This window comes from Paramormyrops kingsleyae, chromosome 23 (genome assembly GCF_048594095.1).
Source record: "Paramormyrops kingsleyae isolate MSU_618 chromosome 23, PKINGS_0.4, whole genome shotgun sequence".
NCBI classification, from domain to species: domain Eukaryota; kingdom Metazoa; phylum Chordata; class Actinopteri; order Osteoglossiformes; family Mormyridae; genus Paramormyrops; species Paramormyrops kingsleyae.
In genome coordinates this window covers 4,316,688-4,343,266 of record NC_132819.1, presented here as the reverse complement: position 1 = coordinate 4,343,266, position 26,579 = coordinate 4,316,688, and the positions used below count along the sequence as shown (strand labels likewise).

Genomic DNA, 26,579 nt, shown 5'->3' with positions numbered 1-26,579 from the left:
CCCGTTCCAAGTAAACTGCTCTTTGCAGTGACCCAGTACCTGATCTCTACAAGCTGAAGATAAAAATTAAAAAAAAAAAGCAAAACATAACTTGATATGACTTTCAAGACAACAAAATTTCAAATCACAAAAAAAGGTGCAAGTAAAATTTTTTCTAACATATTTAATTATGTAAAACAAAATTGACAGTGTACAAATTGCCGGAGAGAATTCTCCTTTAAAGTACATTTTAGGTCTTCGTGGACTGACTACGGCCATCACGAAAGCACGACAAGGCAGCAAAACCTTAAATTCTTAAGCTTTATGCACTGATGTAATTTTGGTCCTAAATTTATTTTCTTGAGAACAGAGCTGTTAAATCAGACAGATAAAAGTTCATTGCAGTTAAATAAAACTGACGCTTATGCTACAATATCACCGCACACAAAAACCAAATATGTGAAAAAAAGTTACTAAAATAACCAATCAAGGGGAAAGGGCCAACTCCATCTAGCTAAAATGTGTTCTCCCTTTCCACTGGATGGTAGACACTGTGACTATGCGCTTCTGGCCAATAGCACTGCTGAAGGGAGGGATTAGCGCCGCCTCCTGTCTGGGCTTCTGCTTCGTCTCCGCCCACCTCTGTCAAAAGAAAGAGGCAGTCATTCTCAACTTCAGATGACACAGCATGCCACATCAAATATGCTAGATTTGAAATAGCTTTCAGATCAAGAAAGAATGTATTTATGCAGAAAGTCAGGAACTGCCTCAAAACCTAGCCAGTACAAATAAGCTGAAGGAGCTTGCAGGTTTAAATCCTTACAGAAATACAGGATAACAGCTGTGAACCAATCCAAGCGACTGAGGGCTCCCAGACGTTCTCACCTTCTCTTGCTTTTGGGTGGGCCCCTGACAAAGCACCAGTCCACACTGATTGGCTGACCCATGAGGTCCTGACCATTCAGGCCCTCCATTGCAGCCAGGGCCTCTTTGTAGGTCTCGTACTCAACCAGCGCATATCCCTGTACAGCAGGCAAAACGAACTCATGACTCAAGAGGAAACAACTTAAAGAACATAAGCAGCAAAAATGACCTTGAAGCTACTTATAATACAACACACACAGGAAAAAAGGACCTCAAACTGCTTAATTCTTATATATTCTTAACACCCTGCAGCATTAATGCACTCATATGTACAAACAATGTTCTTTACATCTCTCACGGCCCTGTTTTACTGGTTTTTCCATCTTGAAATTCCACATTTGATGTAACCATTTCTGCTCAGGTATTAATAAAATGTTACTACAAATATGCATTTACATGATTATTTCCAGCGATTTTTCATAATTTGAAAAATACTTTAATACTTTCACCTAATCAAATCTTAGTGTCTATAGCTTTTGGCTTTGTTGATTAATATCTTGTTTTTCTCCCATTGCAGAAAACATATTTTGCACAAAACTGATGCAATACTGCCACCTTCTGTTTCAGCACAAATGTGCAGAAAATGGATACTTCCCATATCTCTGCCACAGTTACACAGACAGAGTATCATATTTCAAAATGTTTATACTGCTCCACACAAACAGAAACAGGAAAGTGCTCACTATCACTGAAACCATTGTACAGAGTTGTTGCATTGAATGTCTCATTGAATTCACAATTGTTACCTTTAGGTACCCTGTCCGCCGGTCTAGGTTCAGATGCAGATTCTTGATCTCACCAAATTCTGCAAACTTATCGTGGATGTCTTCCTCTGTGGCCTCCTCGTGCACCCCGGTCACAAACAGGATCCAGCCTTCCACAGCTATAATGGCAATGGGAATCACCAATTTCAGTTCAAGTCACAGCCGATGAATTCTCACCAAGGCACCCACGACTTCCAAATGACTACAAGTCCCACGGCCCTTTCAACACTCAGAGGACAGGGAGATATGAACAACTCTACCCAGCTAACGATCATTAGCAACCACACTTTTACGAATGTTCATAAGTATTATCTGACCATAGTGTCATGGTTACAATAGTTTGTTGCTTAACCCAAGCTACTATAATTTTGGTGCACCATTATAGCTTGTGGTAATTTAATTTGCAACCCAATTTCTCTCAGAAGTACTGCCAAAAAACAAAAACCAGTCTCAATTTGCTGAAAACTGAAGCACCATAAGAAAATTTCCTTGAATCCCATTGAAAAGCCATGAAAAATCTATTTTTACCTGAACAAAAAAGGCTCTTAACAGTAACATCCTTTAAAGGAGCTTCACATAACTGCTTAAATATCCTAACTGTTACCTATCTTTCAACCATTTATAGATGCCAGTTTATTACAGAGCAAACACACAGACATACTGTACACTGAGCACGTCATAGATGCTAATTAACCTAACTGCAAGTCTTTGGACAATAGGAAGAACCCGGAGAACATGCAGGGGAGAACATGCAGGGGAGAACATGCAGGGGAGAACATGCAGGGGACACACACTGAAAGGAAGGGGGATATTTGTTTATTTTTTGGCTTTAGTTTTTTCAACACCATTAGGCTAATGCAGGGTACCCCTCAAAGAGGATATTCATAAACATTCATATTGTGAAAATGTTGCACTGTCATTTAATAAAACCAGACACTATAGAACAGAAATGTTTACAGTAAATATTCCCCACTACATGACACACTAAAATAATCAGATAATTCTGAAGAAATTGCCTTTGTAGAATACATCCCAAAGCATTATATTTGATATCAAAATATACTTACATCTCTGTGGACCCGGTTCATCTCCATCTTGCTCTACTGTGTCATAATCTTCTCTGACTCTTGATCTAGCTCCTTCATCTATGAAAAATATGGTTCAACATTTTGCACCCTAGCAAAGGAACAATATGCTTTTGGAGAAAATGCTGTTCTGTGCATCAGCTTAGGGCAAAAGCACAGTCAGCCAGCATCCAGCAACACTGAAGCAGTTGTAGTTAATGAAAGCAAATTAACTTATATTATTGTAGCTGACGGAGTTTTGTAGCTACAACTGCTCCAGCGATGCAAGGCTGGGCTTGAACCTGGGACCTTCAGGACATAGTTAAGGTTCAGTGGGCTAAGCCTCTGTGCCTGTGATTGGACGGTCCCCGGTTCAAGCCTGACCTTGGCACATCGATGGGTCCTTGAGCAAGGCCCTTAACCCTCAGATCCTTGGGTGCCACTACAAGTGGCTGCCTTTCGTTGCCAAGCTTGCTCTCACTTGGAGAACAATATGGGGTAGGATGAAAAGACCACCAATTTCCCCACAGCAATCAATAAAGTATCATCATCATCAACGTAGCAAGGTACACACTTCACCCGACACAAAAACTCAATTTTACAAAACGTTCTACATGAATATGTATTATCAGACAGCTGTACCATCCCTGGATACGTGTACACACACACACACACACACAGGGGACCTATAAACCATTAAAATAGCATGTTAGTGGGTCTCAAGCTCTGACATTTTCATTTTTACAGTCCCCGGTTTATAATGCAGACCACGGCAAACAGTCTTGCAGAATTCCTGTTGAGCATGATCACCCTAAACTTACCTGATACAAAACCTCGCCCCTTCCTCCTCTTAGCCTTCTCTTTCAGTTTATGGATGCTCTCTGGAAAACAAGTATTGTAACAAGTGTTACTTATGGGGTCAATATTAACTCGGTTGCCGACTGCTCCCCATTAGCTGGCGATCGGAGAACAGAAATTAATTCAAACAATATAATTATCAAGCACAAACGACACAGTAAAACCAGCTAGCGCTATTAACTAAACTACAAAGCCAAGCAATGAAGCTCCATTTGTACTCAGCTCTAACGTTAGCCTTATGCTAAATCACTTACATAGGCCCAAACTTTCACCGGGAATTACGGTGGCAAAATAGGTCACTTTAAAAACCACATACATCCAAGATATGGCTGAATGGAGAACAATACAAACACCGCTTCCTTTAAGTATTAAATTTTACCATCACCATCCTCATCCATAGGAAAATCCTCGCCCCCGGCTTCATGTAAATCCAGTACGTCCGACATGTTGGCTGCCCTGTTGCAAATGCAAGTGAAGTGATTGGGGCATTATGGGACGTTGGAGGTCCATATGTAACGCGCCAAAAAGATCGCGCGACCTGAGAGCGCAGCCATATTGGGAAGGTCATGTGTACGTGCTCAGAAAAATAAGAATTTTCCTCATGTGCAACATATTTCTGGCATAACAAGTAGTCATATTCAGATATGAAGTAAACAACAAACTTGATTATTTGTTTACTGCTTTATTGTGTTCAAATCTAAGTATAAACCTGGTTTAAGTAAAAAATTATACTTGAAAATATTGTAGAAAATACATATAATAAATGTATCAAACAAAAACACTCTTGGAGGGGATAACTGTTTCTTAAAAAAGCATTTTAGTCAAACATGCAGTTTGTTAATAAATCATTACAAAAATTAAAAGAAAAGTGGAACATAATGTATTGCCTGCTCTTTGAAAAACTGACTTGGTCTAATCTTTGTTGCCGGAACAAAGCGCTGTTTTGTACTTTAGCAACAAAATACAACAAAACATGTAAGAACATTTTGTCTTTTTAGAACCAAAAATCACATTTGTAAAATGTGGATTGTATAATGTAAGAACAGTTGCAAAATGTGGACTATACAAAAAGAATTCAACAGAAACTTAAAGAAGATATACTGATATTTCAGGAACAGAAATAGTTAAAAAAATTCTGTCTGCTAAACAATCACCAATGTTTATGGCTGCATCTGTAAAGGACCACTTAAAATATAAAGTATGTGATCTTGTATCTACATTCCTAGCATAGTATAATGACTGCAATACAATAAAATCATATTTTTAAAAAGCCTGAATCCAGGATGTTCTCTCCTAGACTAAATTTACACTGCGAATTGCACAAAAGGTCAATATGGCTTTCGTGTAATATGCTGCCAGAATCGAAAACAATGAGACAACATCTCTCCGTTGCTGAATACTGTTTAGTCTGGGTCATTTTGAATTCTGACCACTTCAACTGAATGCTGCTGTTTTAAAACAACAGACTGAAAGGAAATTCACCAAGAAGCCGGGGAAGTGTCACAAATCATGTCACTTTAAAAGTAGGTGGCAGAACAGGTTGTATAAAAACATATTACATCCTAGTAAGCACTGGATAGTAAATGAGGCATGAAAGAGCTGAAAATGTTTAAAAACATTGGTACAAAAGGTTCCAATTTCCTGCTCAAGATCAATTCGTGTTCAATACATTTTTTAAATATGGTTGAACCCCATAGGGCTAATATTTTAGTACAAAACATGTGTCTCCAAAGGCCTGTCAATTCAGACCCACACAGTAACCTACGGCTGTTTATCTGGGAGGGATTTATAAGTAGCATATAGCAATATGACAGAAACCAGAGTGGAGACTGTGAATGCTGGTGTGGCAAAATTTCATGGACATTATTAAGAAATGATTTATTTAGTAAAGCGAAATAAAAATGATAAATGATGCTCCACTCTAGGGGATCACTGGAAATGACATCGAACCCACCTGGCTTTTGGCTCGTGGGAGTTTGAGTCCAAGTTTGAGGAGGTGCGTCCAAGAAATTAGAGGAGGTGGGACCAGCCAATCAGATGTCTTGGACCCACCTCCTCTACAATCTAATTGGTTATCTCCCTGAACCAATCATTTTTCGTTCTGCCCTCGGAACATTTTTGTGTACGTAAAACTCCCAAGTGCTGAATTTTGTTTGCACGCACTTTGAATAAGCTTATTTCATATACATTTTAATCTTTCATCCAGTAACTGGGCTCTAGCTGTTGAAGTGTATTTTCTGGATCTGTGGCTACAGCGCTGTCTTGTACAATCATGAACAAAGGTGGGGTTGGGCTGAGTCTTCCACTGTTCCCTCAGGTCTGCATCTAGCAGCCGGCGGGCAGGGTGGCGGAGTTGGCGTTGCCCAGCTGTCCGACAGCAAGCATCAGGATGTCCTTCTTCTCCTTGTGGAAGCGCAGCTCCCGGCCTGCCAGACGTGCTTCTTCCAGCTCCCGCTCTGTGGCGGCTAGCTCCCGCGCGATGGTGCTTGCCACGCTCTGCTCCCGATTCACCCAATCAGCAGCCATCTGAGTGCGCATGTCATCATCCAGCGCCCGGTGTGAGTAGTGAGCCAGCACCTCCTGTGGGGGCGGGTCGCAGAATGAACATTAACAACCAGTCAGCTAGAGCGTGTAAGACTGTAATGTCTTAACGGTGATATGACAGCCAAATAAACAATTCAGTACATATGTAGTTGCACACATGTGACAAATGAAACTGTTACCAGTGAAACACAGATAGCATATGAGGCACATTATCATTATAAATACTAGAGCAGCCCACTAATGCACGCATGGTCGTGCGGTATACACATATATGACTAACAATGGTAATCATGTTTGCACAAGAGCCAAGAGGCAAATTCACCCATAATGACATCAATGTATTAGCACTATGTGTGATTGTTACACTGTCGGTATGCTTGTAATGTGCAATTTGCCACTTGTAAGACACTTTAGACAAAAAAACATCTGCTAAAAATTTTATTTAACCCTCAGTCACAACATGGCAGACATCATGAGCTGGGCTACAAAAAAACAAACGAAAACACCCAAAACGAAAAAACAAAAATGGACAAAACACTGACCAGGCTGACAAATCAAATCTAAAACATGCTACAAGTCATTAGAGCGCATTCTTGTGGCTAACTTCAATTCGCCCACCCCTCCCCCAAAGTTTCTGTAGAGATGAAAGTCATACAGGCAGATGAAAGGGAATGTCTAATCAGCCCAGGGACGCCGTTAATGAGTGCTCTCTGTTTCATACAGCATCCGATTATACATCATACAGTATAACACATGAATGGAGGTAAACAACAGAACACTGGCTGCATTACCCCAATTAGTCAGACATATTTTATATATTTGGGAATTCTGAAAATTGAAACAGAAAGTGTACATTGGCATGATTTATCGCGAACAGTTTTATTAATTTAGGTCAGCGCTTCTCAACCGGTGGGTACCAACCCAAAAGTGGGTTTTGCGGGGAATTTTCAGTGGGTCATGAAACGTGCAGTAAAAAAAGAAATAGCCAAATCATCAACCCCCCCCCCCCCTTGATCGACAGCTGTTATCATTCCCTACCCCCACCCCACACACACAACTTTTAAACAATTTAAATATCTGGATCGTGACTTAATGACCAAGCGGAAATGCAGATCCTGAGACTAAACCAGTTGAGAACCACAGATTTAGGTGATTCTTCTATCCAGAGCAATGCAGGTATGTAAAAATGTGAAACACTAACGTTCGATTGACAGCCATGTGCTCTATGTTGGCTGGGATGGGTTCCAGACCCCCCCAAGAGCCTGTTCAGGGTAAGCACTTAGAAGACGGATAGATCATCATTTTGAACGCTGCACAGGAAAGAGATCGTCAGAGGAATGAGAAACTAAACACTTGGATATTGAGTAAAACTATTCCCTGCGGTGTGATTCAGAAAAAATATCTTTCAGCATGATATCACACGATACCCGCTGCTACACGTGAGCATCTCTAAAGCCTGCTTTGACTTGTACTGTTATATCACGACCAAATGCAAAAGGCTTCCACTGCTGGAAAAATGAATTTTGTATAAACTGACATAAAGAACACATAAAATAAGGATACTTTGCAAGAGACTTACATCAGTAACTTTTCCCTTCCCAAGATATCCCATCAGACACTACTGGAAATTCTCAGTGTGCTCACACGACGACTATGGTTAATAATGAAGAATATGCAAATTGCAAGTTTTTCTCTCATGCACCAAATAAATAATAATTATTATTTAAATTCATCATAGCCCTTCTGAAATAAATGGATCGACCCAGATTTTTGTTACATATAATTTTCTGCACAATAAATTATGCATGTGGTAAATGTTTTTCTCATGTGATTCACCCCCATAGCCAAACCTGAATATAAACACAGCGATCAAGCAAGATTTGTCTGATGCCAATACTAACTAATCCTTGCTCCAAAAGAATATTGGATTCCCTGAGGCAGAGATCATGGGGCTTATTTTTGATGCAATCTATTGCTGACTGCAAAGACCAAGTATGCGGGTAGGTGCCCAGAAACAGTGAGGGAAAGAGGTCGTAAATTTGGCTCCTTGGGAATTTCCAGCTATTTTTCAGGCCAAGTCACATTACGTCACACAGCACTGTGTTTACTGATTGGATGGTATCTCTTGGGTCAAGCAACAGTGAACACCGAGAAACTTGCCATGTATGTTAGAGGCAGTAAAACTGCCTTTTTAAAAAGATGCTTTTATCCAAAGAAACATACATTTTATTCAGAAAGCAGGATCCTTGGAGTCCCTGGAACAATTAGAAGATAAGGGCCTTGATCAAAGGCTCAACGGTAAAATCACTCTCCCAACCCTGGGATTCGAACCGGCAAACTTCCGATCGCAGCTACAGCAACAGGTGATTTTACCAGGGGTACAGGGGATGCAGCTGTACCTCCTATTGGTCAGATGAAAATGCGAATGGTACATACTAATTTCAATAAAATAAAGTTATATTGTAAAGTTATATTTGAAAGTGTGGCTTCGGTCACGCATTTCAATGTGTAATAATACTTTACTGCAAATGTAATGCACTGTGTATAACAGTGTTTCTCAATCCAGTCCTCAGGGACCCAAAAGTTTTTGCTCCCTTCCAGCTCCCTGCCAGATAGTCCACATTTCTGCTTCCTTCCAACTCCCTACCAGAAAAGGTGAACTGCCTGTGGGTCCCCGAGTACCGGATTGGGAGACATTTGGTGTATAAGATTATTGCTATCAAGGTCCCAGCTTCTGCAAATGAGCCTCACCTGCCGAGAGCACTGCCTCTCCCTCATGGCCTTCAGACTGCCATTCCAGTGAAGCAGCTGGAAGACGGTCATCAGCTCCTAGGAGAGACACCAGAACAGATTACATCACTGAGGCCCCGCCCCCATATGCACCATCTCCAGAAACAAAGTCACTCATCCTATCACCATCCAATTACACTCAGAGTCACTGATTAATCCCGCCCCCACAGTCTTTCAGCCTGCATGACGGGATAAAGAAAATCTCAGCAAGACTTTACTTGAAGCACTTATCTATAATGCATTATAGATACCTTCATAATGTATTACAGAGCATCCATAATGCATAATAATTGTTGTTATAAGAATTAATAAAGCATTACAGCATCTTCTATTGACAGTTATTAGGCATTATAGTGTTGACAATAACACTTTATAAGCTCCAGTGAAGCTCTCATTTACAATTCACTATAGATACCTTTATAATGCATTATAAAGGTATCTATAATGCATTATAGATAATAGCTTCAAGCAACGTGCTACCAAAGACTGAAGAATTGTTTTTTGACAGAGACCGTCTGTACCCAAGGACCTTAAAAATAATGATAAATTAAGTAGGATTTACCTGAAACTCCAACATGGACTTGCCCTTGTTGGACTCCAGCATGAAGCGGAATGCACCAATGCCCGTGTTTGGGTTGTCAGCCTCCTCCCTGTTACCCTATAAGCAACAAACTGTCATTATTCACTACAGAACCTCCATATGCAGGATAAATAGTATGCAGGTATATTAAATACCAAGAAGGTATAATGAATCAATTATCTGCTGTGTCCAAAGCAATAAGCTGTAAGTTTTGCAGAAATTGAATTAGACAGAAATTGCAATAATTATTACCATGATAGAACAGGTAAGTTTTTATTCCAAGAATGAAAAGGCTTCAGAAGACGCTTGGTTTAAACCAATAAATAACTCACATTTAAAATGTATCTTTGAAATGATGCATTGTTCACGGGGAGTACTCCTTAAAGATTCTTTTGCATTAGTACCATGGGCTTTTTTCCACGAAAACACGAAAAAGCGTGGAGGTTGTCATCTCTTCCGCCACCCACTAGGAGGCGACATTACTCACGTTGAAAGAGGCGAGTGCCTCGGACACGCTCTTCTCGATGAAGTCGTCCGTGATGCGGCGGGAGGGGTGTTCGTTGAAGACGGAGTTCATCAGGGCGATCTTGGCCGCGCTGCGCCTTGCTTCAGCCTTGGTGGGGCAGTACTGCCAACAGGGGGAGGGGGCGCCACCACAGCAGGAAGACGTCGAATAAGTTATCTGTCTCCCAGACATCAAGTCTTACTTGAATGATCATTTTTCAAACTCAGGTTAGGTCTCCCTCTATGAAGGTAAACATGCTTCAGTACCTTGATCATGATGCCTTTTTACCCTACAAATGATGCCTTCTTGATGATGTTGAGATATCCTCTTATGAGTCAATATGGATCTAGGGTGAATGTTTGGGGGAAGCTGGGGTTTGACTGTTCTCTACTAAGTTCTTCTCCTTAATCACAAACAGATGAAGGCCCACATGACTTTCCAACCACAGAGTATTGTACAGAAAGCTAATTTACGGCACGAAAAAATGGAACACCCAGCCTTCTAAAACATTTCTCTCCCCATATCCAGGTTTGGAGCAAGGCTCGCACTGTAAGAGGGGGAACGACCGCAGGATGGAAAAGATGTGTCCTGAGATTTGCCGCATGCGTCATCGCACCAAACACAGTAGGGCTTCAATCCTTTGAAAACAGTTCCGAGGCCGAGAGCTGGAACCAGGATTGCTATTGGACAAGTCAGTTCCATGTTCATTGGCCAATGTGTGTCAAGGGGTAGAGTGTCCACAACGAATCAGACAAAGGCTGTAACGCTTATTCCATGCCACCTGTGTTGTTCATGTACGGCAACGAGAGATTTGTTTTTGAAGGATGCTTACCAACCGGCCTCTGGCAACGGCTTTGCATAAACTAATCAATAATTTATGAGCACTTCCTGCCACAATGGCTCCATCGTAGCCAATGACATAAAGAATACAGGGGTTTCCAGATGCATATTATAACTGCTCACAGTGTCAATGGAAAGAAGGCTCAATCTTCATCTGGGTTTGCAAGGTTCTCTGAATAGTTTGTGTCATTTTCCGTGAAAGCGCCTGCATGCAGACAAACTACTATGCATTTAAAGAAATATTTTTTTTTATTAGAGCTAAATGGGAATTAAATCAGATTTTCTCTCCAGCATTTACACTGATGGATCCTACAGAGATTAGGCTGAAATTTCACAACAGTATCTCTAAAGGTGTCATGCTCTCCTTTCTGCTTCTCATTGCTTCCAATAAGCAGCTTGTCAAAGACTTTGATAGAGGTATCCTTTGTTGTTAGGGTACTGCCACCCATTTTTGTTTCACAATTTATAGACTATGACTCATATGATCTCTGTTAGCGGGTTAGCATTACTACATGCAACGTAAAGTAAGTTATTGTCTTATATAAACGGGACCTGACTCAGGTTTTACCCAGCTGAGGAGAGAGACATGGACTAAAAAGGCATAACTGAGCAATAGCCAATCAATATTTCTCTTGCTTTTGGGATTTGCAGACAGAATTACCAAAGCTTATAGAAGAACATATTGATTTTTAATCCCTAGAACTTAGACTGCTAAGTTGGTCACTCTCTCCACATTCGTATCATTGGACGGCTCAGAACTCTTGCTTAGTTTTGTGTGCGGTCAGCGAGGAAGTTGCCTGTTTGGAACGAGAGCATAATAATCGGGGGCTTGAAGGTGCAGCCGGCATGAATGCAGCGCCTGATCTTCCGCACGGACCAAAGATTCAGGATAGTTTCCATGCAAATGGATCCGACTCAGAACCACTAGTCAGGAGCCAAGAGACAGGAATCTAGAAAATAAAGTCCAACAGACTTAGCGTTCAGTGGCTTAGCGTGTTTTTCGGTTACGTGTGTTCAGGGTCACTAATGCGTGTGTGTATGCATGTGCGAGGCGGGGGCTTATTCAGCGGTTTGCATGTAACTGTACGGCTTCTTCCGCGCTTTGGAAATGGAGTGATGGTACCGCAGGCTGTGGTGAGCAGAGGAAATGAAAACAAGCTGAAAGGAACAGAATCACCAGCCTTTCGGGGGTCTGTCATGCTGCCCGGATGGAAGGGAAATGGACGACCTGGCAGCTACTCAGTACCCGACCTCACCGAACACTTAAAGAAAAAAGGTGATTTGAGACCACTGGCCTGCAGAAGGAAATAGCTGTCATGGTTTTATTTTTAGGTATGATCTCGGAATTATGTGTGCCCTCACGGTAAAGATGATGAAGATGCTTAACCTTGGGGTTATCGAGACATTCCTATTAATGCTGCTCTCGGAACAGTTGTGAGCATGAAAAGCAGAATGTAGCAGCCAAACGTGTAAATAAATACATCAGTTAAGAGCATCCTAAGCAATAAAAAGCATTTTTGTTTCATTTGTTTTTACTTTTATGAACCCTAACTGTTCCCAGCAGGAGTGAACTAATACTAGATAAATAGCAACAGTAAATGTGACCGTGAATGACGATGTTCCAAAACTTTCCAAAAATTTAGTTGAAATGGAAGCAAACTGGGTGTGGATCAGTGTTAGGGCATAAAGGAATTGCATGTAGATAGACCAGTTCAAAATCTATTTTTGTGTCATATATATTCACATAGGACTAATATATTTGTATGTCTTTTTTTGTATGTCCATTGAAACGGATGTTGTCATAGTCGTTTGGGATTTATCTAAACTTGCCGAAACAGCATACTGTAGATAAAGGTTCCAGCTGGTCTGGACGAAGAGAACGAGAGACTCGTGAAAAGTGGAAAAGACAGACTTGGCAAGGAGGCAAACCCACGACAAACTTAATAATCCTAAATGACATGTCTGCTGCTACCACAAGCTGGTCAGACAGCTTAGGGCTTTACCCCAGTAAGGAACCACTGTCCATGATGGAGCTTTAAACTGGGATTAGCAGCGCGTTTGTCATCTAATCTGGATTTTATCATTTACAGTAATCCACGATTCGTAATTAGTTTTTATTTTTGTTTGATAAAATTGGAATTCATGCTAAACAGCTATTTAGCTTAGTTTTGTTTTTATGCGCTGCAGCGTCAGTAGATCGGGATGCTGCTTCATCCGTGTTTCGTTTGTTCTTTGATTTTCCCATTTCAAAATGATTTGTTTTCACACAGAATGTTTGTTTGGTTTATATCTCCACATGTTTGTAAGAAAAATGTCGCTAAAAATAGCAATAAAAACATAATTAAAAAAAAGATTTTTAGCAAAGATATACTGTGAACTTAGAAATTAACTGTACAAATATAAAACATATATTTTGTATATTTTTTCTTGTTTCTCCTACTAAAACATGAAATTGATCACGAAAATACCTCAGCCAGCCCCTCCTCCAGCTCCCCCTCCTCACAGCTGCTGACTCGGGTCGCCCCACTCCACCCACCCCCCCCCATCTCCCCTAAAAGCCCCTCTCTGTGCTGCCGGCACCCAGCCCCGCTCTGACAATAACTTCCAGACGTTCCACAGCCGCCCCTGACTCGCTCCAGATGCGCAGACCGCCTAGGAGGGGGACCCCGCAGCTTGTAGGCACCCCACACCGCAGCTGTATTCCCATGATGCCATGCACCCCCACGAGACCCCCCCCCCCAACCCTCATGCACCCAGACACCCACAGCACCCGTCCTGTCCTGCAGCCGTGGACCATGTCTGTGGTCTGCGGTCAAGGTTCACATCCTCTCAGAAATCGTTGGCTGTTCATGGTGAAATCAGAGCTGCTGGGAAGATGCCATTTTGGAAGAAAACCCCTCGACTATTATCTCTGTTACCTAAATTACTGCTTTTTTTCAGTTTAGATTCTTTGTATGCAAATATGAGGATTAAGAAGCCCCAAAATTTTGTTTAGATCCAAGGTGGAACAGCCACAACATACCTGACTTACGAATAAATAAAAGCAAAAAATCATGAAATTTAGGTACAGTCAGAGTATAGATGAAAGTAAAGTACTTTTCTCTATTACATTCTAGTACATTTTAGCTGCTTCTTGGTAAACATTTTCTAAGTGTAAGCTATAGAAATGTGTGACATCAGGGCTGTATCCTATGCTACACGACTGCATAGTAAAATTTTAAACGATTTTATCAGATATCAGGGGACCAATAAAAGAACCAAGATGCTGCTTGTTAAAAACATATCTCAGTACTGGCACTGTGACTGAATACACATCAAAAACCACAAGAGTTATACGCAACATCCTGCTTTTATATTTAAGAAATGATCACATATTATGCCAGTTGAAAAACATCCATGATGTAAAGACGCCTCTGAAATGGAGCAGAATCTGACAGGCCAGCATCCTTCTCTGACTTCTCTGAACTTCCCTGATGCCAAGGAGCTCTTGGGCATGTTGGCTCTTGCTCTAAGCCAGATCTCTGGGGGGGGGGGGGGGGTACTAACCTGGAAGCTGCCGAAACAGCTGCCCCCAGGGAGGCTGACGTAGCAGACATAGGGCGGGCTGCTGGAGGGCACCATCTCATAGACCACCAGCGCCCCGTTCCTGAGGTCTGCCCCACGCGACTGCTTCATCTGCCAGAACTCCTGCAGGGCCTCCACCACGTTCACTGGGGAATGCAGGAGGAGAGCCGTCAGCCCGTCAGCCTGCCGTGACAGGGACCGGCCGCCGAAGTCCGCCAGAGCCGCGCCATGCTGGCCGACCAAAAAGGGGCGCGGAGTTGGTTGCCATGACTACGGGCCGAAATCGTTAGCCAAGCGCAAACAAAAAAAATAAGAAATGGGTTCCCATCAGATGCTGGTGATCTGAAAACAGCACCCCAACAGAGCCATAAGACAGGCGCTGCGCCAAACCTGCTTTTCTTTCCATTTGACTGAAAATGGCAGAAAACTGGGCCCGGGTTGGTTTGTGAATGACTGAAGGACAAATGGGCATTGTTGTTATAAACGGCAGTGGTGGGCCAATAAGAGGCCCTCTTCCATCTGGAACACCCATGTGGCTGTACAGTGTTGAAGGCCAGTGTGTTATAGAAAACCCGAAATTCTGAACGAGACATTACAACAATGACCTTAAACAAGATCCCATTCAAAGTACTGTGAATGTTCCTACCACATGTGTGTGTGTTTAACCCCTATGTATCACAACATTCATAAGCAGGTCATTGAATCCTCCACCAAAGGCGGCACAAAATGTAGGCTGGCTTAGCTAAAGGTGAGATGGTTCCTCCCCTGTGAAATTACCATTGGTCTGGCGCAAGGGAAAAGCACTTAGACATTCTCTAATGCAGGTCGTATTACTATAGGGCCACATTCCCAGCAATACTGGGTTAACCACAAAAAAACAGCAGAACTCATTAGGAGTCAAAGATTACGGAATTCTGCCGGCACAGAGGGGGAGATGGGGATGGGCTGCTCTACGAATATCCCAAAGGAATTTCTTCTTTCAACATTAAAACTATTCTGCTTAAATCATATTTAAAGTACCCAGAGGATGACTGACCCTTCGCTTAGGAAGTGCAGCACAATTCCTGAGCAGTTTCCCTGAGCTGCATTTAAAAAGCGAGAAAACTAGTAAAATCAAGGACTGGACTGTGTAACATATGAAATTAGATTGTTTACAAACAAGCTGACCTTGATTCATATTATTAAAAGGAACTAGATGTTTCCAGATCCCTTACACATCACAGGTACTTGAAACACATCCAGAAAAGTCTTGCTTTTCATAAAGCTTTGTTATTTTGTCAGTTATCTAACATCTGCTGAAACAGTGTCGTCAGTCTACTATATCCTTACTATTCAATCTGTCCAGCTCCTCTGGTTATAATGAGCATGCAAGCACTGCAATATGTGATCACCAAACCACGCAATGTAGGTCATGTTGCAAAGATGTTTGTAAACTGTCTGCCTGCAGAAGGGGGGGGCTGTTTATTTCGAAAATCAACAGACATACAGAGCAGCTGAAAATGGTAAGCAGGCGCCTTCCTAGGGCCAGTGATGGTGTCCCATGAAAGCTCGCACGAAGAAGATTTCCCCACTTTTAGGGGAAATTGTGGTACTTGATTGGACATTCATAATTATTCATTTATTCACAGAGTCACTCACTCACCAGCACACCCAAAGGAGCATGCATGACAAAAACATTACATACTATATGCGACATACCATATATGTGCTGTGAATCTGCAAATATGTAAATATATTACAAATATACTACACATATTTAAATCAAACATGATATACTGGTACAGAGAACAAATAGTACGTTATAAATTGCAAATCTTAATCTGTAGCACATTTGTTTCTGCAGCAAATAAGTGCATGTATCTCTTTAATAGTGATTAATAATAATAGGCATAAGTACAGGAAGAACACGCTAGACATGTTGAAACAAGTTAATTTCAGTTTATAGTAACACTGCAGCTGAGAGGTGCACTGGAAACATGAATAAAACTGTAAATCTAAATTAGGCGACATATTTGCCGTCTTACCTCTGCCATATCCTTGGGTGTGTTTAGCGAAGCTTCTCACCACCGCCTCCACCGCCTCCCGCAGCACAGTCGGGTTCCCCGGATTGCAGAGTCCGAGCCCCGCCATCCCCGCCGCTCCCAGACCGCTGCTCCCCATCACACCGACCCCGAGGCTGTGCAGCTGCAGCGGCGGCGGAGGCGGGGGCGGCCCGGAGGAAGCCGACAGGCACACCGAGGGTGGCTGCGGAGGAGCGGTGGGGACGGTGACCCCAGGCCGGAGCGAGGAGCGCAGCGTCCCGGTCGAGCCAGCTCCAAATCCGATCCCCGGCTGAAGTCGCTGAGAACGAATAGATTCCATTGTTTAAATGAAACGCGGAGGGGAAAAAAAGGAGGAAAAGGAAAGACGCTACAGCTATGGGGGGGGCAGCAATCGGACGGGAAAGTTTCCACCTACGAACAGCGAAACGAACGATACGACAAAAGGCTGAAGAGTTAGGGGATACGGGCAATTAAAAATAACGGGATTGTCCTGACAGCGTTTTAAGAATGATGCCGATCCCGCTGGACTTGGCGGGGATTAGTCCGCCTGGCTGTCAATCATAGGCAGAGGGCGGGGCCATGCGAGCTTCGGAAGCCGAGTTCTCTCCGAGTGAGATTTCCTCTGGTCACTCACGGGAGACACAGGATCCAAAAATGAGCTTCTGAGAATGCGAGTTTTACGAAATTATTAATTCACAGTGCACTCTTAAAATGACAAAAAGATACTACATTGTCGACTGATATTTGTTTTTATATTTCCAATATTTTTAGCTTTTCACTTTCCTTACTTTTTATGCAAAGTGACAGTTTTGCCTTTTTGCCTATAAAATTTATAGGGATTATTCTTTCGCGAGGTTAAATAAAAGATATGCACTGCCTGCACTGTTTTTGAAGAAGCGTTTTGAAACCTGTGGCAACTAACTTATGCAAGTAAAAGTTGAAATCTGTGGGGGGATTGCAGACATGTAACATGCAAAACTAATCTACGTGCTTGAATTTTTTTTTAATGATCTCCAGAATTAGAGTATACCAAAAATGGTAACCTCACAGTTTTTATTATAAAATAACCTAGTTATGAGACCACTTTGCATGGTCAGTGTTTGTACATTTTCAATGGCGAGAAACTTGCATATTAAACAAAATGTTTGGTGGATTTATGGATCCACAACAGGGTTGCCAACTTTCACGCAGGAACTCTTACGGCAATGGAATAATATAGATATATTATTCCATTATAAATCTAAGATTAGCTATATCAAAAACATTGGGGTAGTTTGCAAACCCGACAAACTATTAAAAATGTAATAAATCTGTCACATACATGTAAATGCATGCACATGTATATGATGATTGTTTCGAATTAAAAATCTCGCGCCAGCCGTCTGATCAAAGTTGACAACCTTGCCACAATTAAGCAGCTTCAGCATTAACCCCGTGATCCTCTAGTAGAATCTGAATACTGAGTCGACGCACAGTCTCCCGGTTTATTTAGGCGTATGGTTCTGGCAATAATCCGTAATCGCTAATCCTTGGTCCAAAATATTAATCTAAATCATAGCACCTGTCTAAAGCCTGAGAATACCGAAGCACAAATCCCAACGGTAATAGTGATGGGCGCGGCGTCAATAAGAATTTCATTTGGCTCGTCATGGAAATAATGTGACCCAGGAGCGATTGTAGGATTTGACCTTTATGTGTGTGTGTGACGTAATCCCCGCCCCCCAAAAAATGATTAGATTTGCCGAGAGGAGGGGGGATCTCTACGGTAAAGTTTGCCGGAGATACGAAATGTTTACGAAAATCTGGGGCAAATCGTTAAATACTTTTCCAAAACTATTTTTCACGCGGCCGAAACAAAAAATAGCGTGACTGAGCCCGCCCCCTAAATTGGACGTGGAAACGCTTATGGTCTGACCCTTGGAGGGTTGCGGCAGACGTGCGTCATGGCTTTGATTAAGGGACATCACACACGCACTTTTCAGTCCTCAAGTAGGATCAATAATGTTTATAAATCAGGGGAAAGCAGAAGTAAATGAAGAAGGCTGGTAGATTTTTGCAGTTAAACAAGGACACCACAGTGATGGGGACACATTAATAAAAAAAAAAACTTAAGTATTAATAATTGCGGCAGTTATGTGCGAATTTAAAAGGAGGCGATTACTATAAATTGCTAAAAATTGGCATGACCTTTACTTCAGGATTTTATATCTTATAGGTATTCCAAACTATCTTATATACAGACAATGTTTTCTTTGAAACTTAAAAGTAAACAAATTAAATACAAAAATTTTTTGTCCCTAAATGCAAGTAATTACTTTAACTTGTTCTCATCATGCCTTGCAATGAGTGTCGAGTGAGCGTTGCATTTATGAGAAATTACAGCTGTGGTTGCTATGGAAATGTCCCCGAATGGGGTCTTATCGTGAGGCACCGTTTTTTTTTACTTTGTTGCTTCTCGCACATGCTGAGCAGACACAAACAGAAACAGCTGCAGTGAAGACGTTGCAAAGTAAGCTACCGGATGACAATAAAATTTTGCATCATTTATTCATGTTTCGACTTTTACATTTGCGCGTGGACTTAGATCGCTTTTTTATAGGTTTTCACTGATAACTATAAATTACATTTTTGAAATACATGATTTTATACAGTTGAAAAACATACAGTTAGATAAACTGATGTCTCCTAATTGCATACAGTGTGTGACTGCTGGATAAGCAGTTATAGAAGATGGATGGATGGATGGATGGATGGTCAATCTCACCGGTGCTTACCAAAGTAGCTTCATTTTTTCTCCGGCCTCAGAGCTTGATGCCTGAATCCACACCCTATTACAATCCTTTCCAACACCTGATACCAGTGCAGTTTTCCACTTAGCTAAATTTGAAATTGCCGTTAAACAAGTCTCCACGCCTAAATTGTCACTGTTCCTTCCTAGAATGCATGCCATGTGGTTCCTGTCCAAAGTAAGTCTTACAGGGAAGTTGAGTGGTGTTTGTTTTCCATAATGTGCCCTTCCTGTCAAATCTGAATAATCTCATTGCAGTGACACTGAATGGACACTAGGCGGCGAGCCAAGCTGCGTAATGGAGAGCTCCGCTGGGACCTCATGCACTCAGCCATGCAATCAGAGAAGATGTTTGAATTAACTGTGTTACATTTACAATCCAGAGATTTTAACACGCGTTGCAGCTATATCCTCATGTATAGCTGCAAATCTTCTCAGCAGCATCAGCTGCATCCAATTTAAAGAATGTCAGTGGGATATGTGATCTGAGTTGATTATAAGTTATCTTGTCCATCATTTTATTTTATTTTATTTAGATATTCATCTAAATAAAAAGTCACCCAATATCAGTAAATATCTATAGAAAAGCAAAAAGAAACTTTTCTTTTCAGGCAATTTTTTGAAGTGGAAGCTATTCTGTTTTTCATTTCACCACACAATAGTGAGACACAAGGTTCAGAACACCAGAGGAATGTAGCAAACAGAAGTGAGAAATGCAGAAACAATTGCTGCTGAACACTTTACATTAACTTATTTGGCAGATGCACTTATCTAAAGTGATGTACAACAGAGAAAGCCGTCCCTGGAGCAATGGGGGTTATGACAATAGTAATTTTAATTCCTGGCTACGTGCTTGATCAGTAATAAAAATAATTTCAGAGGGGGTTCAAACCCATTTTTAAACTACATAGTTAGGTCCATAAACCTTGATCATGCGTCCAACAGTGAAAGCTCTTTCCCAGAGATGGGATTCCAACCGGTGGCCATTTGATCACAGGCCTGACCCACAGAGCCACACACTGTCTTCTAATGACCGTAGTAACGTTAGCCGCTCATAAATAAGGAAACATGCATGCAGAAAAATATACACAGTGCATTTCTCTCATCTCTCAATGTTCCTGCAGCTATAGCAACTAGTTACCATGCGTCATGCGTTGAATCATAGAATTAATGGGGGGGGGGGGGGGGGCTGCATGGATACTGAAAAATAAACATGGAGATAAAGAGGTTATAAAATAAGGAGATAAAGCGAAATTCGCAAGAGCCACCGGGCAACATGCTGGTGAAACTTTTGTCTCCTTGGCTCATTACCGCTCACTGTGACACATTAGGGTCATTAGGTTGGCAAGGCCCCACTATCATAATCATATTCTAAACTAGTGCTTCCCAGTCTGTTCCTTGGGACTCATAGATGGTCCACATTTTTGCTCCCTGGGAGGGAGCAAAAATGTGGACCATCTGTGGGTCCCTGAGAAGCAGGTTGGGAAATACTGTCCTAAACGAAACAGAGATAAAGACGATTCTTTGATGAGTTGTGATTACACCAGCTGTTCCTGGGGCTGCAAAGCTCACAAGCTCAGATTTTCTTTGTTTTTCTTCTACCTTTTTTTGGGGGATAATTGTGGTAAATCTGAGTCATTTTGTTACCTTGTGGCCTGCTTCAGTGCTCTTGAGTTGACAGTCATGTAGATATCCCTCAGAGCTGACCTGACTCAATAGCTAAAGAAAAAGCATCAGAAATGCCTGACAAAGAATTAGCTTGAGATTTAGGGAAAGTTGTAAATGAAAACATACACAAAGCAGGATTCATCTCTTCTCCTCTCTTAGAACAAAACGCCTTTCATTGCAGCATTAGTTTTGTTGTTTTCTCTGTTCACTTATTTAGAAAGTTCCTTGCCACTGTGATCATGACTTTCATAGGTATAATAATATTACAATCCAAAATAATCATATAATTTATATTGCATTAAATGCTGATCCTAAGCCGATTTGAAGCTAATCCACTTGTATACTATATTGTATTCCTGTTGCATTGTTGCGCTGCTGTTGCACGTTAATGTTGTGGAAATTTTGGTCAGCATTTCATCTTAGCAGGGCTTAACAGAGTTCCTTGCACAGTATTATTTAGTATACTATTGAGAAATGGTAGGGTGAACGAGACCTACGCATATCTTGCCAACTAGATCTGCTCCTTGCCCTTAGTGATTGGGTCCCACAGTTTCAATGCCATAAAGAATCAGTTGGGAAGATAGTCGTGAACATTGACCCCTTCGCTTGTTTAGCTGACATGTTTCTGCTATCAAGGCTCTCCTCTGATTTCTTACAACCTTCTGAGACACAATGGAAAGACAGGCATCACCTCTGATTAAGCAGGAGAAAGCGAACCGGCTCAGAAGAAAAGCTTTAGTTGATGATTTGCCTGGCCAATCAGATCCGTCATAAACATCCAAGCAAACGTTTTGCAAATCAAAAGTTAATACAATCCCATGAAAAGTATCACAAAGGTAGATGCTCATGTTCTAATAGTACATGCAGTGAATGATATATAGACATAATCAGCAATCAGCAGTGATTAAGGGGAGCGGGTTGCTTAGGGAATGTGTTCTATCAACAGCTCATTTTGTGGATGTTTTTGTGCCTCTGGTGAAGATACTTAACTTGAATTGTGTCTGTAAATCCATGATGTTTGTGGTTGTTTATAGGATGGAGTATAGTGGGACACATATTTCTGAATTATATTTGATATTTTTACTGAGAAACAAACAAAAAAATGTGAGCAATGAACTGTTTGTAGGAATTAATAAGTTTTGTTTCATTTGCACATGAAATCAGATATTTTTCTTTCAGTTTTTATCGGTTGGAGTTTTGTCTGCGTTGTTTGGAACTGTTTGAAATAAAAGTAAATAAACAAATAAATAAACAATATAATGCACTGTATGAGAATTTCATAGGAGACAACAGTCATGTGAGTCAGTGTTGGCAAAATACCTCTGATGAAGCACACAGTGTATCGGTGTGTTTTGTTTTCAGCCATATCAGAACCAAAACCGTGGGAGTCCTCGTCAGCCTGTGATAATCTCATACATTCCATTTATTTACCATCATAAGATGATGATTCAGGTTAAGGAATGGGGGCGGGGGGTGAGCTGAGCAGCTATGGATGTTTCATGGTTTGATGTCTTGACCTTTATACCGGAGCCCCGGAGAACGTGGATGCTTCACGTTTAAACTCCATGGATGCCTCAAAATGCCGAGACCAAGAAGGAGCGTGAAGCAACACCTCCATGCTTAACTGGCTAATATGACAACGTGCCTTATCTACAGGGCATTTGGTGTAACAAGTATATCTCTGGAAGGTTCTCTACGTGTCGTGCTATTGGTTTCCTCTGCAGAATTACTCACTGATTGAATTTGACCCCCGGTACCAGTTTCTTGGAATGTGATGTCTCATGAAATCTCAGAAAATGAAGTGAACAGCGATGGATTAGGTTACCTCCTGCGGCAGAATAGTAGTCCTATTATGTATAAACCCTGGTTTGGTATCATTTTACTAATTTTTTTGTACAACATTTGAGTCTTGTCAAGTCAACTCAAAACTAGTTCTTTGTTTTATACTCTCTAATATGAGTTCATGGGTTGTTTCAAATATGAAGCAAATTAATTATTTTAATTAATGAAATGCGAGACTTAATAAATTATATTATTAGGAACATAGACAGTAGCTAGTACTGGGTAGGACACATTTCTGTAGGACCCATTTGTTTTCAGGGAAAACATTCTTACACAACTGTTGTACTGGGCTGTTGTTTTTCCACTTGTGACCTTCCTGTTGTTTGAACAAGACTGACCATTTTCCTTTCTCATTAACAAGGTGTGTATGAAATTCCCTGGAAGGTGGTTACTTCTGAGATGTTGGATCATCACACTGGACACCAAAAGTTGTACCACATTAAAACTATTTTATTGAACTGTCTAAGCAAGATAATTAAATAATTGGAAGGTTAGGGGCCTTGCATAGTGAGATAATTGAATTTCTTTTAAATAAAACCTTCCCTCTATACATACCCACTGACTGAGAAAGAAAGTCTGTTTGGTACGTTGTACAGTGGAATGCTTGAGAAGACAGTTCCCTAACCCTATTTTATAAAACAGTCATGTAGTGTCATCTTTACTCTTAATGTTGAATGTTGTCATCCTTTCAGTTAAATATTTTGCATGTCTTTGAAATGAATGTCCCCTGCATTGGAAATCAGATTGACAGATAAAGAGCTACACAGTGTGCTTGTTTGTAGAGTCAGCAGTCCCCCACAGAAGGCTCTTGGACTTTGAGAAGACCATCTTGGTGGCAAGCCAAGCATCAAGGGTCAGCCAACATGCCAGCACACATTCATTGACAGTCCATACTGACCAATGGCAAGTCACCTAATTGTCAGCAACAGCCAATGGTATTGAAGTCAGGCGGGACCACTTTTCACTAAGGAGCCATAAGAAGCCTTAGCAGTCAAGCAGAGGTACCATCGAGTCCTGGAAGACCAGCAGTGAAGGTAAGAGTCTTTTTCAAAAAATATTTACTTGTGCAGATTAAAGTTCCTAACAACGTTTAATGTAAGTTTGATTTCTTCATAATTTGATGATAGTAGGGCAAATAATATCATAAATAGGGTGCCAATTTTCAATAAGGCCACCCATATAAAGAGTTTATGAATGGTTTATAATCTGGTTATTAATTAGGTTGTAGCACTTTGTAAATTATTAATAGACAATTTTAAACATGTTATAACAGTTTTCTTTTTATTCATGAGTTCCTAACATTTACAAGTGGCAAAAGGGAGCCCTATTTTAAAGTGGTACCTAAATAGTACTTAATATTTAATAATTAACATATATATAACAGCTATTGTTACACATCTATGTACATTTAAAAATAAACATAAAACTACATTTGCTTACATGGATGAAACTGAAAGAGTTCTTTTGAAAAATGCTTAGCAATACACATTTGAAAGACGCTTGAAAGAGGATTATTGAAATAACAGCAGCTCAAGATGAATTTGTAATAAAAAAGCAAGTGTTTTTTAATCAGACCTTCAATGACCAATGAAACTGGGCTAATTTTACAATGTCACTCTTTTAACAGGTGCCCTGTCCGATCAGCAGCCATGAAGTTTTCTCTGATCGCTGTCCTGGTTGTGTTTGCTCTGGCTCAAGGTACTCATTCCTCAGCAAAACAATAAAAACAACAAACACAGTCAACAGACAATCAAAGCCAATATCTATTCTTACTCAACATGAGCAGCACAGTGTAAATAAACACTAATAGCTCACAAGATCCTGACACAGAATTACGATCTTATTTATCTGTACACTTGTAACTGACCAGGCAGAAAAATTTACAAAAAAAATTATCCAAAACTTTAAAAATGTTAACAATTTTTTTTTAAAATGCTAAAAATAGCCCTTTTTTTAACTATTCCAATTTCAATACAGAGCAAGATATCAGGACGTTCCAGAGGAATTGATACGTATCTCTTTCCTTTTGATTCTTGGCTTTCCTCAATAGTTTGTGCTTTTTCTCGGTCCCACAGGTGAGTCTCTCTCCCTTGTCAAAAGAGAGGCCCCTGAGATTGAGAGACTTACCAAGTATTTCCAGGACCTGTCTGACATGCTGAGCAAAACCGCCGAGGATCTGGTGGAGAAAGTCAAGACCCATGAGCTGACAGGCCAGGCCCAGTAAGTTGCTAATCTCTTAATGCTACACAGTGGGAACAGGATGCCAAATTTGCCCATGAGGCCTGGCAGGTTGCTTGTTTTCTTTTCCCACTGGGTCATGCGGTGTGACTAGTGGGCTGAATGGGTTCCTAGCTCACAGTTTGGCCCCTTTGTTTCTAATTGAACTCATTGAATCCTTTGACCACATTGACAATATGATGCTTATGTACAATATTTCTAAATGCATAACTATGGATGTGATGATTTAGGAGGGTAATGCTGTGTCTCCTTCTTCCTTCCAGGACCTACTTTGAGGATGGGAAGGCCCAGCTGCAGCCCTTTGCTGACAAGGTCCAGGAGCAGCTGAAGCCCTTGGCCAGCAACATCGAGGACCAGCTTAAGCCCCTGGCTGATTCCGTGCAGGCCCAGCTTAAACCCCTTGCTGACTCCGTGCAGAGCCAACTGGAGGACATCTGGCAGCAGGTCATGCAGCATACCAAAGCCTTGGGCTCCAAGTAGATGAACCCTGTCCTGGCCCCTGGCAAGCTGCTACCAGCCAGATCTGGCTCACGCTTGCCTAATGTCTTCCCATGCTTTAACCTGCTGTTATATCAAATAAAATGCTTGATAGTTATTTGCCTTGTCATCGCGTGGTTCTTCATTGACCCAAGGATGCACGAGTGGTATGACCCTACACTTTTCCATAAGTGGATCATTTTTGACCCACTTATAAAAATCAATGTGATTTATGCCATTTTTGTCATTCTGGTTATGAATAATGAATTATAACATATTCTGTATTACATTTTGGACCACACAAGAATGATTTCATGTTTGAAATTTGATTGTTTTTCACTTTATAACACATTTTAATAATTAAAAAATGAATATTACACAGAACAGCAATAGAAGAATGTCAACATTCATTATGTGTTTGTGTGTAAATGTCCAGTCAGGGACAGTTCCTCTCTCTTTTCTATTCTCTTGCAGGTAAGTGTTCGTGTTTGCTGAAGCTTTTGATGTCTATGCAATTGTGACAGACTACCTGTTTCCGGCTGTGATCATTGCACACAGGAACATTGCACTTCCCACACCTATTGCTGACTTTGTAATCTTTGTTACTTGGGCAGATCTGATGCCTCTTTCTCTTCGGTTGGCTCTGTCTGCTTCTTTCCTATGGCTGGGTTGTGGCTTTTGTCACCCCAAACCTTCCTATTGCTTCAGTGATCGGGGTTTGCAGTTGTGGGCAGCCTTCCAGTCAACTGCTCATCTGTTATGTGACAAGCTCCTTCGAATTTAATTTAATTAGAATTTAGTGACTAATTGTCATTGCTGACACACCTCAGCACACAACAACGAAAGGCAGTCTCTGCATTCAACCCATATGTAACAATGTGACATAGCAGGGGGCAGCTAATTCAGCACCCAGGGAGCAGTGCTTGGGGGTGGAACCTTGCTCAGGGTACCTCAGTAGTGCCTTGCTGGTTGGGGATTCAAACCTGCAATCTTTCAATTACAAGTGCACTTCCCTAACCATTAAACCACCACTGGTCTTTGTGGAAGAGTCGTCATACATTGGTAATACCTCTGTTGAATTCAGGGTGCTGAGTCATGAAAAAGGTTTAGGA

At 41.2% G+C, this 26,579-nt stretch overlaps 3 protein-coding genes across 4 annotated transcripts; 1 reads left to right on the top strand and 2 right to left on the bottom strand.

Annotated features, from left to right (window-relative positions):
- Positions 1 to 286: 286 nt before the first annotated feature.
- Positions 287 to 4,066, bottom strand: LOC111853522 (RNA-binding protein 8A). 2 transcript variants are annotated; one of them, XM_023830500.2, is made up of 6 exons: positions 3,969 to 4,066; positions 3,553 to 3,612; positions 2,735 to 2,812; positions 1,650 to 1,786; positions 865 to 1,001; positions 287 to 621 (listed from the first exon to the last, which is right to left on the bottom strand). In XM_023830500.2, the coding sequence occupies exons 1-6, from the start codon at positions 4,033 to 4,035 to the stop codon at positions 576 to 578; spliced, it is 525 nt and encodes a 174-aa protein (XP_023686268.1). In that variant the 5' UTR covers positions 4,036 to 4,066; the 3' UTR covers positions 287 to 575. The 2 variants fall into 2 exon arrangements, with proteins under 2 accessions (XP_023686268.1, XP_023686269.1); XM_023830501.2 differs by having other exon boundaries at positions 3,975 to 4,066.
- A 189-nt stretch (positions 4,067 to 4,255) lies between these two features.
- On the bottom strand, positions 4,256 to 16,989 carry lix1l (limb and CNS expressed 1 like). The gene is made up of 6 exons (XM_023830505.2): positions 16,437 to 16,989; positions 14,395 to 14,558; positions 9,991 to 10,131; positions 9,486 to 9,581; positions 8,885 to 8,962; positions 4,256 to 6,169 (listed from the first exon to the last, which is right to left on the bottom strand). Exons 1-6 carry the CDS (start codon positions 16,771 to 16,773, stop codon positions 5,915 to 5,917), a joined length of 1,071 nt encoding a protein of 356 aa, XP_023686273.1. The 5' UTR covers positions 16,774 to 16,989; the 3' UTR covers positions 4,256 to 5,914.
- Positions 16,990 to 23,709: 6,720 nt separating this feature from the next.
- LOC111853523 (type-4 ice-structuring protein) lies at positions 23,710 to 25,585 on the top strand. The gene is made up of 4 exons (XM_023830502.1): positions 23,710 to 23,786; positions 24,380 to 24,450; positions 24,828 to 24,972; positions 25,254 to 25,585. The coding sequence occupies exons 2-4, from the start codon at positions 24,402 to 24,404 to the stop codon at positions 25,468 to 25,470; spliced, it is 411 nt and encodes a 136-aa protein (XP_023686270.1). The 5' UTR covers positions 23,710 to 23,786; positions 24,380 to 24,401; the 3' UTR covers positions 25,471 to 25,585.
- Positions 25,586 to 26,579: the final 994 nt, after the last annotated feature.